The following is a 16,290-nucleotide window of genomic DNA, read 5'->3' as shown; positions in this document are numbered from 1 at the left end:
GATTTAAATATGTAGCGACAGATTTGCTCATTTTAGTTTTTAGCTGTGTTCATTTTGTCAGGAGCTGTTTCATCTGATGGAAACAGCAGAACCAGACCCAAGTGGAGACGTTTACCCACAATGCACTGCAGCAAAGCTCGTCCCAGCTGTTATTAATGTATTATAAACCAAAGGCAGGTTTTAGCTGCTTCAACACACCTGATCCAGATAGCTGAAGTTTAGCTGAAGCTTTGGTTCTTTCAGTTTGGTGTCAAAGCAGAGAAACATCTAGAATGTGCAGCACGTGTGTTTGTGTGTGTGTGTGTGTGTGTGTGTGTGTGCTGTATATATATATTGAATCTGAATATTCACGATTCGGTTTGATACTTTAGTCTCACGGTTCAATATTTTTTTGATACAAAAAAGAGAAATGTCCATGTCCCTTTTAAATTGTAATTTATTTAAATTAATTATGAACATTTGTTTAACCTCAAAAGTCCAGTTTTTAATTAAATGTTGCTGAAACAGCAAGTTTCTCAGTGGATCTGTGCTCCACAGTGCAGCCTAGGTGGAGTAGTCGAACACAGATCCACTGATCCTTCAACACAGAGCATCTTCAGAAGACAAGCTGATAAAATAAATGTTAAAAATCTGTATTGTTCCATACACAGTGTGTGTTGAACGGTTCGATACGGGTACATGTATTGTTGTACCCTAAAATATATTTATCGTCATGAAAGTACTGCTCATATCTTCACTTCTCCTTTCCCTTTTTATTCTTCATATTTTTCATGTTAAACTTTCTCTTAGTTCTGCTCATTAATCTTTTTGGACCTTGTGCAATAACGAAATGCTACTGGAGGCCTTGAATTTAAAAAATGTAATAAAGTATTCATTAATCTTTATATTTTGTGTCAGAGCTGCAGAAACCTTCTGCTTCTGAAAARGTTGTTGAAACATTTTGTTCCGTCGCTCAGAAGAAACAACCGTCAGGTTCTTCTGGTTCCTCTCGCCCTGCCTGATGATGTCACCGCCYACAAAAACCCTTCAGCCTGCATGTTGCCTCATCGAGCTTTGACTGAAAAGATTTTAGGGTTTTTCATGTTTTGAGTTGATTCTCCGCAGCTAAAAGACTCATAAAACAAACTGGATCAGTGAGCAAGGGTGTCACTGAGGAGAGGGGGCGGGGGGGCCACTGCCCCTACTAAAGTACATTGGTGGCCCCCCTTAAATTAAATTAAATTAAATTAAATTAAATTAAATTAAATTACCTTTCCTGGGGTTCTGCGACGTCTCTGAGCTGCTCTTCGGTTTTATCGGTCCCTCTGTTGTTTTTAAAGATCTCCTCCATCAGGTCCACTGTGGATTTACCCCCCCAGGTGTCCAGGAGCGGCGCCAGAGACGGGTCCRGCAGCACCTGGGCGCCGTCAGACAGGAAGTTCACGAGAAAAGAACCAAACAGAAATATAAAATCGAGGTTTTATAAAATCTGCTGAGTCAGCYTTCACAGAATTATTTTTGTTTTTACGTTTTTACAAACAACTCCTGCAAACTTTGTCTTATTTTAGCTGTTTATATTTCAAAATGCTCGGCTCGATCAGGAATGCCTGTTAAGACTTTGCGTTTTTAACTTTTATATGTCTTTATCTTTTGAACTTTATTTATAAAAAACTATTCCAACAGAAATACATTTAAATATTTATATTTTTTTAATTCATCTTTTAAATTTACTTCGGCTTCTGGCTCATTTTGTCTTTTTAGGATTCTTTGAGCTATTCGTTACTGTCTTTAATTTTACCCTTGAAATACAACTTTGTTCATTTTAGCTTTTGGTTGAGGTTCTGCTACATTTAGCTTTTAGCTAATTATTGCTATTGGTACGTTTTATAACTCGTAAAGTTTTAGCTATTGTTTTGCTAATTGTAGCTGTTATTTAGTTTTGCTATGCTCATTGTTATTTTTACCTAATGTTTAGCTCATTTTAGCTGTTAGCCACAACTTTGCTAATTTAAATGTGTAACAATTACTTTTAGCTCGTTTTGCTAGTTTTAGCTTTTAGCAAAAGTGTAGTCAGTTTAGCTTTTTAAATTTTATTAATTTTAGCTTTAGCTGCTGTTTTGCTTATTTTAGTATTATATTAAATTCATTTTAGCTTTTAGCTACACCTACACCTTTAGCTACTAGTTAATTTTTCCTGCAAGGTTTCTTTACATTCAGCTTTTAGATACTTTTTTTGCTAGTTTAAACCGTTTTAGAACACTTTAGTTGATCTTAACTTTTAGCTCAAGTTCWATCAAGTTAACTTTAGCTACTGTTTTGCTGACTTTAATTTGTAGCTTGTTTTGCTCATTTAGCTTTTAGCTGTGTTCATTTTGTTCAGGAGCTGCAGTTTTGTTTAATTTAGCTTTTAGCTGTTTTACTAATAGTAGATTATAGCCTGTCTTTGCAGGTAATGTTTTGCTTATTTTAGCTTTTAGCTACTGTTTTAGCTTAGCAGCATTTATATTCTTGTTTCTTTTGTCTGTCTGCAGGTTTGTGTATGAATAAAGTTTATTCAAACACACCAGCTGACGAGCTAGCYTCTCCGCTCTCAGCTCTTCGGGCGTTTTGTCTCTTCTGAGCAGCAGCTGATACTCCAGCTCGTCTTCGGCTGTGGTGGAGGCGGTGACGGAGGTGGACGGGGGCGGACTCAGCGGTGGACTCGGCTGTGGTGAGGACCGGGACYAAGACTTCCTGTTCGAGTTGTTCAGGAAATCTGAAGGAAAACTAAAATAAAAACAGAAAAATTAATTTTGATGTTTTGAGGAGGACTTGGAGGTTCGGCTGTTTGGAGGACAAACCTGGGCTCGGGTTCAGCTTCCAGCTCCYYAGGAGGAGGAGGAGGAGGAGGGAAGTCCTCCAAGATGTTAGTCTCTTTTAAAGGCGAAGGAGGAAGAGGAGGAGGAAGAAGACTTTGGAAGAAGACCTCGTCGTAGTCCTCCTGGGGGGTTCCTGTTGAAGCCTTTAGCTGCTGCTGGTCCCAGGACCCACAGAGGCTGGACTCTGAGATCCTCAGGGAGGACAGGTGGCCACAGGTGGACGGAAGCGTCGTGACGCTCCCATTTTCATGGACACGCCCCCCCGTCGACTCCGGACTGAAGGCTCCGCCCTCTGAGGCGTCTCCTAAAACGTCACTCAGACTGTGTCTCGTCCGTCTGTCCGTCTTGTCGTCGGGGAAACCGAAGGCGTCCGCGTTGGCCCGACRGAGCCTCTCGCTGGTTCTCCACTCAACGCCGCCCCGAGTCTCCGTCGGAGAAAAGGGGCAGGGGAGGCCGACCGACGCCGCCAGGGTGGAGGTGCTGTGGGCGTGCTGCCGCTCGCCGTTCCTCTGTCGCTCCCTGCGAGTGACGGGGATGTGGGCGTGGTCTAAACCAGAACCAGGAACAGAGAAACGGTTACAAACAATAAAGTGATCCCTGAGGCACTGAACGGGTTTGCCTCAGGGGGAGGTGCTTCAGGGGGTCGTGGTCAACGCTCTGGATTTACTGAGGGGGGGGCTTTAGAGAAATGAAAATATGGCAGTCTGTTGTTCCATAATTACAACTGTATGGACCATTATGTAACATCAATATAATCAAATATATGGCAGACCGTTTCATCAAAACTAGTGATGTATGACAGGGCATTGTATCATATAATTTAAAAATATGGCATACTCTTGTATTATAATTAATAATATATGGCATGCCGTTGTGTCATATATCCAAAAAGTATGGTAGACCACTGTATCGTAWATTGAAAATATGGCAGGCCATTGTATAATAATTAATGAAGTGTGGCAGGCCATTGTATCATGTAATTTAAAAGTATGACATGATTCTGCATCATAATGAACAAGTTATGGCATGCCGATATGTCATATAATCAAAARATATGGCAGGCTGATGTTTCATAATTAAAAACGTATGGTATACCGTTTTATGGCATATAATCAAAAATATGGCAGGCTGTTGTATCATAGTTAAGAAGGTATGACGGGCCATCGTGTCATATAATTTAAAAACATGGCATGTTTCTGTATCATAATGAACAAGTTATGGCATGCCGATATGTTATATAATCAAATATACAGCAGGCTGTTGTATCTTAATTTAAAAATATGGCATATTTCTGTATCAAATGAAGAAGTTATGGCATGCCAATATGTCATATAATCAAAATACATGACATGCTGTTGTATCATAATTAATGTATAGCATGGCATATTATGAAAATATACGGCAGGCCATTGCATTATATAATGAAAATATGGCAGGCCATTGTATCATATAATTAAAAAAATATACAATATATTTTTTCAGTAAAATTTTCTTTTGTTACAATTTTTTTTTCATTTTTAACAATTTTCATTCCGTAAAAAAAATTAAACTTTAGCCCCAGTTTAGCTTCATCCAGAACTCATTGGAGGGATTACATCCCTGCTGGTCTGGAAACACCTTGGGGTCCTCCAAGTTTGCGAGTGTCTCTGGGGTGAGGAAGGTTTGGGTTTCTTTCCTGGACCTGTTGCCTTCACGACCTGACCACGAATTAACGGTAAAAGAAGTCAAGTCTACTTGTTGCCCTCGTTTAGTCCAGAATATCTACAGATAAATTTTGACCAAAGCCAAGATTTTCTGTGGATAAAGTGGATCAGCAGTTCAAAAACAAGCTCCTGAGACCGACCARCCCTACAGAGGAAGACCCCTCACTTGAGCGGCTTGTAACCAGGACCTGAGTCTTTGTCAGGAGCTGGTACATAGACGGACCAGGAAGGACGTCTTAGTTTCAACAACTGGTTCGAGACGTTCAGAAAACCTTTTTAACTTTGACTTTGTCTTCAGCCTGGGGTTGTCCTGTCATCGCTTACCTTGAGACAGTCCCCCAAATCGGACAGTCGACTCACTGAAGTGGGATGGCAGAGGAGGGACGATGTGGACATCTGCAGGTCTGAGAGTCAAACAGATGGAGACAAAATAAGAGCAAAAAGACAAAAAAGAATAAAGGTAGAGCGGAGTCTAAATGGAGACGTACCGATCTGCAGCCAGAACGCAGCGGTCGGCTTCAGAGAAAGACACGCCAAACATCTTGACGTCACCTGAAATCAGGTTCTGAAACACAAACAGTTCAGAGACAGATCTCAAAGGTGGTTTACGGCGTCAGGTCCAGAGCAGCTCAGAATTACCTGTTTGAGATCCTCTATGGTCGGGGAGGACCGCGAGCGCTGGTGCTGAGGAGAGTACGGCTGATCCTCCAGACGCTCCAGGAGATCCTCAGCGGAGGCCGACCTCCCGGACCCTCGGTGGGACCCGGCCCGCTTCAGAGCCTCATTGAGCTTCTTAGAAAGGCCCGGCTTGAGTTGAGCCTCTGCGTTCTGCTGGTCTCCACTCAACTTTCTGCAATGACTCTGCCTCTTGAAGGCCACTTCGGGGTTGAAGTCCTGGTAGACCTGGGTGTGGAGCTCAACAGCCGAACCCGTGGAAGCTCTAGAGAAAAGCACCAATAAGAGGAGTTAGTCAAGGTTATACCTCCTGAAGTGTGGATGGTCTAGTCGCCTGTCGCGGTCTGGTCACCTGGGTCCTAGCTGAGCGGGGGGTCTGGGTGTGGTCACCCTGCCGGGGTAGAAAAGGTTCGTCTGAAAGCTCCGCAGATCGGTGCCGACCGGAAGGGTCGAGCAGAGACGCCTCTCCCCAGAGAGGATGTTCTGATCCGGGGTGGACTCCTGGAGGGACAGAAGGCTGGAGGTGGAGGACAGGCTGAAGGTGTCTGAGAGACAGAAGACCAAAGACAAAGGAAAGAGACGCACGTCAGGGTTGTTGGTCAAACTCCTGCACGACAACAAGAGAGACTGTAGTTTGTCCAGAGCTCATCATCTATTAGGGGTGTCCCGATACCCATTTTTCTCAAACTGAGTACAAATACTTCAGCTTGGGTACTCGTCAATACAGAGTACTTCCTGAGTTCAGCCTAAAAATCATGCAACATCTGTGTCCAAATTCAGGAGTTGGGTCCTTCGAAAGACCTGGTCTGGTATTAACAACACAACCTGAAACTTTTAACTTTTATACCATCTCTAACTTCTTCCGCCTATCCGTAGTTGGGTCACYGAGGCAACAGGTCCAGGAACCCAGACATTCCTCTCCCCAGCGTCACTTTCCAGCTCATCCTGGGAGACCCCAAGGTGTTCCCAGGCCAGAGAGGATACATAATCCCTCCAGTGAGTCCTGGGGTCTTCCCCGGGGTCTCCTACCAGTGGGACGTGCCTGGAACACGTCACCAGGGAGGCGTCCAGGAGGCATCCTAACCAGATGAGCCACCTCAACTGGCTTCTTTCGATGTGGAGGAGTAGCGGCTCTACTCTGAATCCCTCCCGGATGATGGAGCTCCTCACCCTATCTRTAAGGCTGAGCCRGGCCACCCRACGAAGGWAGRTCATTTCAGCCGCTTGTATCTGCGATCTGGTTCTTTCAATCATGATCCACACCTCATGACCACAAGTGAGGGTTGGAACGAAGACAGACGAGTAAATCGAGAGCTTTGCCTTTCGACTCAGCTCTTTCATCACCACAAATGACTGAAGCAACGCCCTCATTACTGAGGACGAGGCCCCAATCCGTCAATCCATCTCCTGCTCCATCCTACCATCACTCATAAACAAGACACCCAGATACTTAAACTCCTCCACCTGAGGCAGAGACTCTCCCCCGACATATTTTATTTAAAACTGTACTTCTTTCTCTCACTTTGGCCACAATTACAAGCAGAAAAAATCTCTGGTTGGCCCGCAATGAATTATGGAATATGGTGGGCTAAGAAGAATCCATCGGACCCGTCCCTCTAATTGTGGAAAAAGAAGGACACATTTGTCGGTCGCATTGGAGGAGTCTTTGAATTTAAACAGCCTCCGGCTGCTGACAAATTCGGAATTKGGACAGGGTGGCTCTCCATCCTTATAGGCCTGCAGCCTACTGTGCAATAAACATCTGATAGCATTGCACTAATTAGCTGCTAAGGTACAAAATAGCTCATAGAAAACTGCTAGCATAATGCTAATCTCCCAAAACACTCAGTATGTAAAAAAATCAATCGCAAAACAACTCACCGCGTTGGGCAACAAATTTGTCCATGAGTCGACATTTTCTTTTTTTTTACTGAGATCATTTGGAGGTAGGGCTGCCACAAACGATTATTTTTATAATCGATTAATCACAGATTATTTACTTGATTAGTCGACTAATCGYATCATYCYTTAATTGAATATAAAACATAGAGCTTATCACGCCACAATGCAGCTGCTATTGTATAACCATSGTTAGATTTTAGCTATATGCTAACTAAAAATAATTGCTGTGGAAGGTAAGTTCTGCTCTGCAGATATTACACAGGTTTCTCTTTCATTTTCTTSAAATGATCCCACACTTTGAGCTCTGTTGTCAGGTAGCCATGATACCAGAGCCTGTCTGTATAATGTCTTGTGACGTCCACGGCCTACCCCAGTTACCACTACTGTGCATGTGTGTCAAGGACAGAAAGGCAGATGTGGCAGTGGAAGGTGTCAAAGCAGTTTGGAGAGAAAAACAAAAAACAAAACAAACAAACAAAAAAAAAAAAAACGATTAATCGATTATTAAATTAGTCGTCGATTATTTTAATAATCGATTAGTCGTCGATTAATCGATTAATCGTGGCAGCCCTATTTGGAGGCAGTCACTTCCGTTTTTTTTTGGCCATGTTATTTCCAGTTTTTGGTAAACTCAAAATCAAGGGAAAGAACTGTAGCACCCCCTAATGGAAAGGAAGGAGGGAATCCAATATTGGCGTCAAAGAGCATATAAGTGTTACCGGCCCAGAGATTTTGGGTATTTTGTACTTTGGAATAAATATAGCCTCCTGCTACAAGGAGGTAGCCACCGCTGGGGGTGCAGTGGTCCTAAATATCGCACCATAAATGTTCCGCTTTGGAGCAACTGAGCCGTAACAGTCAAAAGGCAATGGGACATCTAAGACAACCCCACTGAGTGGCACCCATTCCTTTATGAAGGTGTAGAAGTAGAGTTATAAAACAGGATTTGACATCTACCTATGTCGGCGTCTGTCCGGTAATCTGCCCTCACCTGAGTGGCTTCCATTTTCYTTCTGAAAGAAAGCGCTGCGAGGCCTCGTTCCGTTCCTCGGCCCTCCTTCTCTCTTGACCCCGGTCTTCCTCTCCACGTACTCAGCGAGGGCGTCTTGACGAACTTGTCTGAGGTCGAACCTAGACATGGTTCTCTGAGGAGCGCCGTCGCGTACTGCGGCYAGCTCAAACATCTTCCTGCGGTCGGCCACGCTGGTTTCTGGCAGAAAAGAAGAAAAGCGTTAAAACTCTGGCTCGTACAATACCAGCTGAGTGATTAAATGTGTCCAAATTGATTTTGTTTTACCACCTCCACGCCGTAGGAGGGTATCGATCTCAGGATCCGACACTCCGACCTCGTTCATGTTCTCTGGTTCTGAGTAWGAACGCTTCTTCTGATCGGCAGTCAGACGCTTGCGGCCGCAGATTCTCATCAGGGGAGGAGGAACAGGTCCGACTGGAGGAATGGTGGGGAGGGGCGGAGGGCTCTGGCCTCGGACATCGGGACAGACCACGTGCCTCTCCTTTGGCGTGTGACGGGAGGTGACCGGGGACTGCGGAGCGATGACAACGCCCTGAGGTTTGGGCTTGGTTTTTGGACCTTTTCTCTCCAGAGAGTGGTTCTTGGCAGGGGTGAAGCAAGGCTGCTGGTGGACTGAAGAGTTCAGGTCGTTTCGTCTGAAGGAAGTGGATCGATGGACGTTCGGCTGGCCGTCTCTGTGCGAGTCCCTGATAAATCAAATGATCCAACGTTAGAGMGATTGTATTCACAAACTGAAGGACTCAGAGAACACAGACCTGGTGGAGAACTTGTCCTGTAGAGGGTCCATGATCTCTAGGATCTTCTGTTTCCAGGGGAAGTCCTTGCTGGCGTCCCCGTCCTTAGACACATCGAGCTGAAAGCTGCTGCGACTTCTCTGAAGAGCTGAAACAGGATCTGCTGAAGTCCTGAACACCAAACAGATTTGATTAATTTTACTTTAGCAGCTTTTTTGTGAGGATAAARAAAGCCATTAGCTAATCCGCTAACAGCAGAATAAATTCTTTGTTTAGCAGATTAGCTTTTTCACCAACTTTGATAGCGGACCAATTGGGTTCTGCTAAATTAGGTTTTACTAACTGTAAGWCTGCTAACAGTTAACTAACAAGCTAACATCAACAGGTTTATGTCGAAGAGACGAAGACGTGACACAAACTGTGACAGTCAAATTAGCGGTTAGCAATCTCTTAGCATTAGCGTCTGCAATAGTTTTATGTTTAYCAGTTAACAAAGCTTAAGTTTAGGACCTAGTTAAGAGTAGTTCATAGGTCCTAGTTTTTGGTTCTGGTTCTTGGTTCTGGTCTTTTGTTTTAGTTCTTGGTTGTGCTTCTTGGTTCTGGGTTCTAGTTTTGGTTCTAGTTTCTTGGTTCTGGTTCTTGGTTCTAGTCTTTGGTTTTAGTTTCTTGGTTCTGGTTCTTGATTTTAGGTTTTGGTTCTGGTTCTTGGTTCTAGTTTCTTGGTTCTAGTTTTTGGTTCTGGTTCTTGTTTTAGTTCATGGTTCTGGTTCTTGGTTTTATAGTTATTGATTCTGGTTCTTGGTTGTAGTTTTTGATTCTGGTTCTTGGTTCTAGTTTTTGATTCTGGTTCTTGGTTCTAGTTTTTGGTTCTGGTTCTTGTTTCTGGTTGTTGGTTTTAGTNTCTTGGTTCTAGTTTTTGGTTCTGGTTCTTGTTTCTGGTTGTTGGTTTTAGTTTTTGATTCTGGTTCTTGGTTCTAGTTTTTGGTTCTGGTTCTTAGTTCTGGTTCTTGGTTCTAGTTTTTGTTTCTGGTTGTTGGTTTTAGTTTTTGATTCTGGTTCTTGGTTCTGGTTTTTGGTTCTGGTTCTTAGTTCAGGTTCTTGGTTCTAGTTTTTGGTTCTGGTTCTTGGTTCTGGTTCTTAGTTCAGGTTCTTGGTTTTAGTTTTTGGTTCTGGTTCTTGTTTTTGGTTCTAGTTTTTGATTCTGGTTCTTGGTTCTGGTTTTTGGTTCTGGTTCTTAGTTCTGGTTCTTGGTTCTAGTTTTTGGTTCTGGTTCTTGGTTCTGGTTTCTTTTACCCGTGTCTGCCGCTCTCGGTGCTGCCTCCTCTGTAGCTCATGGTCCTGTGAGCTTTCGCCTCTTTGGTGCTTCTCTCCAACATATTTCGGAGGTCTTCGGCTCCACAGGGGAAACTTCGGCCTTTTTCYGTCGTCTGATGTAAAAACGTTTGAAAACAGAGTCTAAAAATTGGACAAAGAACCAAACTTTAAGGAAAAGTAATACTTGTTTTGATGGTTACCTGCAGAGGCGTTTTGCTGTAAGAGACACTCGTGCTCTTGCTTCTCTGTTTTCCGCCACGCTCCCGACGCTCGAAACGACTGACCTTCTCCAACACCGACAGGCTGTGGGCGGGGCCGTGGGCGTCGTCGCCYAACCCGCCGCTGTCGTGGTTGTTGCCAGGGACGCCGCCGGTGGGGCTGGAGGAACGCTGCACCTCCTGCAGAGCGTTCTCCAGAAGGGTCAGCGGGTGCTCGCCGTCTCGGTCGTGGTCCCTGTGGTTCCAGTGAGGCGCCGCCGAGTCACTGTGGCGACGAAGACACGGCTGCGGGACGGAGGTGGGCGGAGCCTGAAGCTGCGGTTGAGCAGGTGAGTTGCAGCTGGGTCGCACCTGTCCCCGGGGGAGTCGGGAAGATGCTGCCGGCTCTGGATAAATACTGGTCTGGTCTCTGGACCTGAGAGGACATGAAAATACAAAAGAGTCAGAGTGAACGCTGCGGGCTAAATGACTTTACTAAAATAAAAATAAAAAACTTTATCGATAAATTCACAACAAGCAGAACAAAACTACAAAGATCTGAAGAGTGACAAACTAAATCAAAAACCGCTAAAAGCTAAAACCAACTAAATTAAATAGATCCTAAAATGAACCAAATCATGTCCAAGAGCTAAAATTAGCAAAACCTCAGTTAACAGCTAAATTTATTAAACTTCAACCAAAGGCGCAGATAAAAAAAATGTAGCTAAAGGTTAAATTTAAGTAGCTCAGATCTAAATTAGAAAATCACTTCTTGTAGCTTTATTTAGCAGAGCTATAACTAACGACATTACGATACACAAAGCAGTAGCTAAATGTAGCAAAACAATGGCTAAAAGCTAAACTAGGACAACATTAGCTAAAAGCTTAAACAAACACCACAACTAAATGCTAAAGTAAACAAAACAGTAGCAAAAAAGTAAAAACTAACTAAATGATACCTCATAGCTGTCATGGTCTGTGTTTTTATGCCTTGGTTTTTCTAGTGTTTCAGTGTTCCCCCGTGMTCCCTGCTCACCTGTTTCCCTTTGTGTCTCCTCCAGGTGTTTCTTGTTTGTCCTCGTTAAGTTGCCTTTATATTCTGTGTCCTGTGTTTAGTCTACGTCGGATCATTGTTCTGTTTAGCTTGTCTGATTTTTCATGTCCCTGGAGTTTTATCGCCACGTCTCATCAAATGAGTTTTCTCAGCTGCTTCGTCAGATTTTTGATTTAATAAAGACTTTGTTTTATTGAACTCTGCCTGTGCCCTGAGTCAATCTGTGCCTTAAACCTGACAACAGCTGAAATTAGCAAAAAAACGAGCTAAACAGTATAAAAACAAACTCATAGCTTTAAGCTGAAATTAGCTAAACTGTAGCTAAAAGCTTAATGTAGCAAAACTATACCTATCGAGTAAAATATGTAGAGTAGTAGCTTAAAATAAAACAAGGTAAACATTAGCTAAAGAGCTACAACTAACAAACTTATAGCTTATATCTGAAATGAATTAACTGTAGCTAAAAGCTTAATGTAGCAAAACCGGTAACAGGTAAAATATGCAAAACGGTAGCAAAATCATAGATAAAAACTACAAGTAATAAAACAGTAGCTCAAAGCTAATCTTAGCAAAACAGTAGCTAAAAAGCTAAAGCTAACAAACTCAGCTTAGAGCTGAAAATTTAAAAARAGAATCTTTATGTTACGTAAATTTCAAAAACTATATAGATCTGAACGTATTTCTTTAAAAAATAGTTTAAAAAAATGAAAGAAGCATCAAAGTTAGAAGTAGTCCCAGTCCAGTCACAGAACTCTGGTCCTGCTCAGGTCTGTGGTTTTGGTAAACGAAGGGTTAAAAACTGAAGTGATGAAGTCGTTTGAAACTAAAAACAGCTGAATGCTAACTCAGCGTTAGCAGGATGTGTTAATCTGGACCCAGTGAGGGTCCTGTAACGTACCGGCTCTTGTCTCGGGGGTCACTCTTCTCCTGAGAGGAAGACCCTCTAAGATTTGGACCTGAGTGGACCGGGGTAGTCCTGAAATCCTGGATCTGCTCCTGGGAATGGTAAAATTGGAAAGCCTGGCTGAAGGGTCCCYGGTGATTCTGGGGTCTTTGGGATCCAGTCTGTCCGTCGAAGTCGCCCCCGGCTGTTGTGGCCTGCGTCCTGTGGGTCCCAACGTTGGACTCTTGGTGCTGAGGCCGACTGAAAAGACGAAGAAACCGTCAGAAAAACAGAACTGTGGAACCAGAACCTGGAGACCGTTAATGAAGCCTCACCTGTCCGCCTCGCTCGCTCGGGTCCTGATCTGCGAAGAGGCAGATCCTGAAGAAGACGACGGTGAAAAATGATTTTGGTGGCCYTTTTCTGCAGCCGGCATCCTTTCGTCCTTCCCTTTCAGAGGACCTGCAGGTCCAGAGGAGGGTCCGGTTGGAGACGGGGGCTGGGAGAACCCTCCGCCCTGTCGAGGCTTTATGGTGGGACTGCTCTCTGGACTCTTCTCAATCACGGTGTGGAGCTGACCCTCAAGACCGTACGGACCTTTAGCTGGAACCAAACCAGGACTTTAGTACTAATCAGTTCCCTGGTCAGACCAGTAGAACCATAGACCATACCTGAGGCGACGGGTCCGCTGGAGTGGTGCCAGGAACCTTTCTGCAGAGACCTGAGGGGAGAAAGTGGAACCTTAGAACGGGTCTACCCAAACAAAGAGGTCTTAATGGTTTAGAGAAGACCCCGCTGACCTCAGGGACCGGGCGTGGTCCAGACTGGACCAGGAGTTGGGTCTCTCGTGGTTCCTGATGGCGGCGTAGCTGTCACTGCGCCTCGGTGGAGCCGGCGCCCCCTTCAGGCTCTCGTAGGAGCTGTAGCTGGCCGCCGCGCCCCATATGGGTCCCACGCTGTGTCTGTTCGAAGCCGGGGCGCCGCTCTTGTTGCTAACGCTGTTGCCACGGTAACAAACCCCACCCACTACAGAAAAAAAAATGCTGACGTCTCAGATTAAATTATAACAAGAAAGACCCTGCGGGWAACGTTACCTTGGAGGTCTCGGTTCGGCCCCGGTCTCGCCCCGTCCCTGGAGTCGCTGCTGCTAAGCAACGCGGTGGAGGCGGGGCTTAACTCCTGACAGGGACCGCCCTGCTGGGCGTCGTAGGCCGGCRGCACGCCGTGAACGTCTGCCTGCAGCATCTCCGCGCTCCCCCCGCCCCTCTGAGGAACGGTCTCCAGGGAGCAGGAGCGCTCCGGGCTGAAGGTCGGGGTCGAGGCCAGGTACTCCGGGATGCTGGAGCTGGTGGAGTAGGCGGAGTCTCGCTTGCTGTGCAGGTGGTCGATGCTGTTCGACGACCTGGAAGACGATTTAAAGTTCCTGTGACGTGCATATTCTTCACACATGATTTTACCCATTTTGTCACATAACTGCATATTTTCTTTTGAACTTGGTTCAGCCAAAGTGAAACAGGAAGTGACATCAAAGGGGAACTCTTTAACAAAGAAAACTCTCTGGTCTTTGTTTAATGAAACTATCTTATTTGAACTCTGACTCTTCTTCTCTTTCTGATAGTGAGTCYTTATAATCTAAAGAAACATCAGATTCTTCTCTACAGTCTGTGTTGTTTGTCATTTCAGCAAAGCTCTGTTCACATCCAGACACTCCCCTTTGACATCACTTCCTGTTTCTTCACAGGCAAATATCTCAACAACTGTTCATCTCAGCGACATCAAATTTCTTTCGCAATATTTCAAAAATGTCCTCTTTCTAAAAATGTATTCATGTGTATTACAAAAATTTGACGCCACAGGCACTTTAACAATTGAATGAATTGAATGTTGTGTATTCAACAATTTATATATCAAAACCTTCGGCTACTTCAGCACATTACAGCTATGACTTTTGGTATTTCAGCTTTTAATACTTRGAGATATTTTCTTTTTCATTGAAAATAAATAGAGCTGTCGTCAGCATCTTAAAAAATGTTCAAAAAAGTTTTAAAATCTTTTCTGCACTTTTTACTGGTTGTGCTTTTGTTAACTTTTATGCTAATTTCAGCTTCCTTTAGCTTGCATTTGGCTTATTTTAGCTTTTTTCTGCTTTGTTAGCTATCATTCTGACCTTTGTTGCTATTCTGCTAATTGTGACGTTTTTGTGTTCTTTATTCTAATTTATGCTCATTTCAACTGCTTTCTGCTAATTTCAGCTGTTTTTGTGTTTTTAGCTAATTTGAGCTTTCCCCAGTTAAATTCACTCTGTATCAACAATTTTAGCTTCTTGCTACTTAAATCAGCTATTTTTGTTTCTTTGTGCTAAATTCAGCTATTTAGCTATTTCAAAGCTACTTTTAGGCTAGTTTCGGCCTTTTTTTTTGCTATTTCAAAACAAATTTAAACTTATTTGTACTCCTTTTCTTGTTTATTGCTTATTTGAAAAATTTCACACTACTTTCCCTAKCTGTCAATTTTAAATTCTTATTGCTAATTTTAGCTTCTTTTTGCTAAATTTAGCTACTTTTAGCTTTATTAGCCATTTTCAGCTACTTTTCTACTAATTTAATCTGTCTTGTGCTCAGTTCAGTCCCTTCAACTGAATACAGTTTAAAGATATTAAGATAACTCACATTATCAGATTTGTTATTAAARGTTTTCATGCTGCACTTTTGAAGGAAATGCTAAGTTTTCAGTTTTCTATGAGTTRATCTTTTCCCAGGCGCCTCAAACGCATCACAGCCCACTCCCAGTTGTCTTCATGAACCAGGGTTATTATAGTTAACTAAAACTAACGAAATAACGAAAACTAAATTTTAAAAAACATTTTAGTTAACTGAAGTAAATAAAAACTAAAACAAAATGAAGAAAGTAATTAACTAAAACTGTATAATCTTTTTACAAAACTAACTAAAACTAAATTATAATGAAAAAATCCAAAAGTATTATAACCTTGTGACGAACCTGGCCGAGGACAGCTGGTGGCAGGACGAGTACGCCGAGTGAAGCCCGATGTGTCCGGGGTGTCCGAGCAGGTGCTGGTTCTGAAAGGCGGAGTAGAGCTGAGTGGACTGGGGCGGGTCCAGGCTCTCCATGCTGCCCCTGGAGCTGTACTGGTCTGGACTCTTCCTCAAGTAGCCGCCGCCGCCGCCGCCGTAGTCGAACCTGCCGGACAGGTCAGTGGTCGAAACGCTGAGAGATCAAAACACAAAAAGGAGAATTTTAGCTTCAATTCAATAAGTTTTGGTTTTGTGCAACTTGTTAAAATCCTCCACGACATCATCAAACATGAGCAGTTTTAATTTTTAGGAATGTAGGAAAATATCGATATATTGAAAGATCACGATATTTCATTTTCTGAAACTGTATTGATTTATAACTAAGGCTGATGTTAGAAGAAATGTGAAATACAAATACAGCTATGAGATAAAATTAAACTGAATGTAATCATGAATATTTGTTTTTAAATAAGACTCTTTTAGAGAAAAAAATGGAAATACATCGCCTTGCTTACAGGATTACAATATATCACAATATATCATACCTTCAACAAATTTTTGCCAGCCCGCATTTTTTTGTTCATAAAATCAAATTGACCTAAATTGTAGCTTATTTTCAATTCAATTCAAAAAAATGTATTCATTTCATTAAAAAACAAAATAACTATATCCAATATATCCTGATGCATCTCAGTAATCCAGGTAAAAAATGAAAAAGAAAAAAATAGTATAGGTCTTCTGGACGGGTTCTTCTTTAATGAAACGTTTCGTCTCTCCTCCAAGAGACTTCTTCAGTCTGAGTTTTGTTGGAAGAGTTGGAAACTGGCGTGTATCGTAAGCRCACCCACACAGACCAATATTTGCGTTTTGACTCCCACCACCCACTGGAACACAAGTTAGGAGTGATCAGGACTCTGTACCAC

The 16,290-nt window shown here is 43.1% G+C and overlaps 1 protein-coding gene across 2 annotated transcripts in view; it reads right to left on the bottom strand.

Annotated features, from left to right (window-relative positions):
- The window catches only part of shroom3 (shroom family member 3), a gene marked incomplete at its 5' end in the record, with an annotated part of 24,177 nt that overhangs the window by 3,964 nt on the left and 3,923 nt on the right, over positions 1-16,290 (bottom strand). The window contains 18 exon segments of one of the 2 annotated variants that reach the window (XM_014024444.1): positions 1,251-1,396; positions 2,544-2,745; positions 2,820-3,384; positions 4,865-4,944; positions 5,029-5,105; positions 5,180-5,480; positions 5,568-5,760; positions 8,109-8,327; positions 8,418-8,836; positions 8,906-9,055; positions 10,178-10,311; positions 10,399-10,831; positions 12,348-12,593; positions 12,668-12,935; positions 13,004-13,053; positions 13,133-13,358; positions 13,427-13,734; positions 15,321-15,560. In XM_014024444.1, coding sequence (XP_013879898.1) covers positions 1,251-1,396; positions 2,544-2,745; positions 2,820-3,384; positions 4,865-4,944; positions 5,029-5,105; positions 5,180-5,480; positions 5,568-5,760; positions 8,109-8,327; positions 8,418-8,836; positions 8,906-9,055; positions 10,178-10,311; positions 10,399-10,831; positions 12,348-12,593; positions 12,668-12,935; positions 13,004-13,053; positions 13,133-13,358; positions 13,427-13,734; positions 15,321-15,560 — 4,257 coding nt within the window. 2 annotated transcript variants of the gene reach the window in all.

Source organism: Austrofundulus limnaeus, unplaced genomic scaffold (assembly GCF_001266775.1).
Source record: "Austrofundulus limnaeus strain Quisiro unplaced genomic scaffold, Austrofundulus_limnaeus-1.0 Scaffold423, whole genome shotgun sequence".
In the NCBI taxonomy this organism is placed as follows: Eukaryota; Metazoa; Chordata; class Actinopteri; order Cyprinodontiformes; family Rivulidae; genus Austrofundulus; species Austrofundulus limnaeus.
This window is presented reverse-complemented; position numbering and strand designations above follow the sequence as displayed.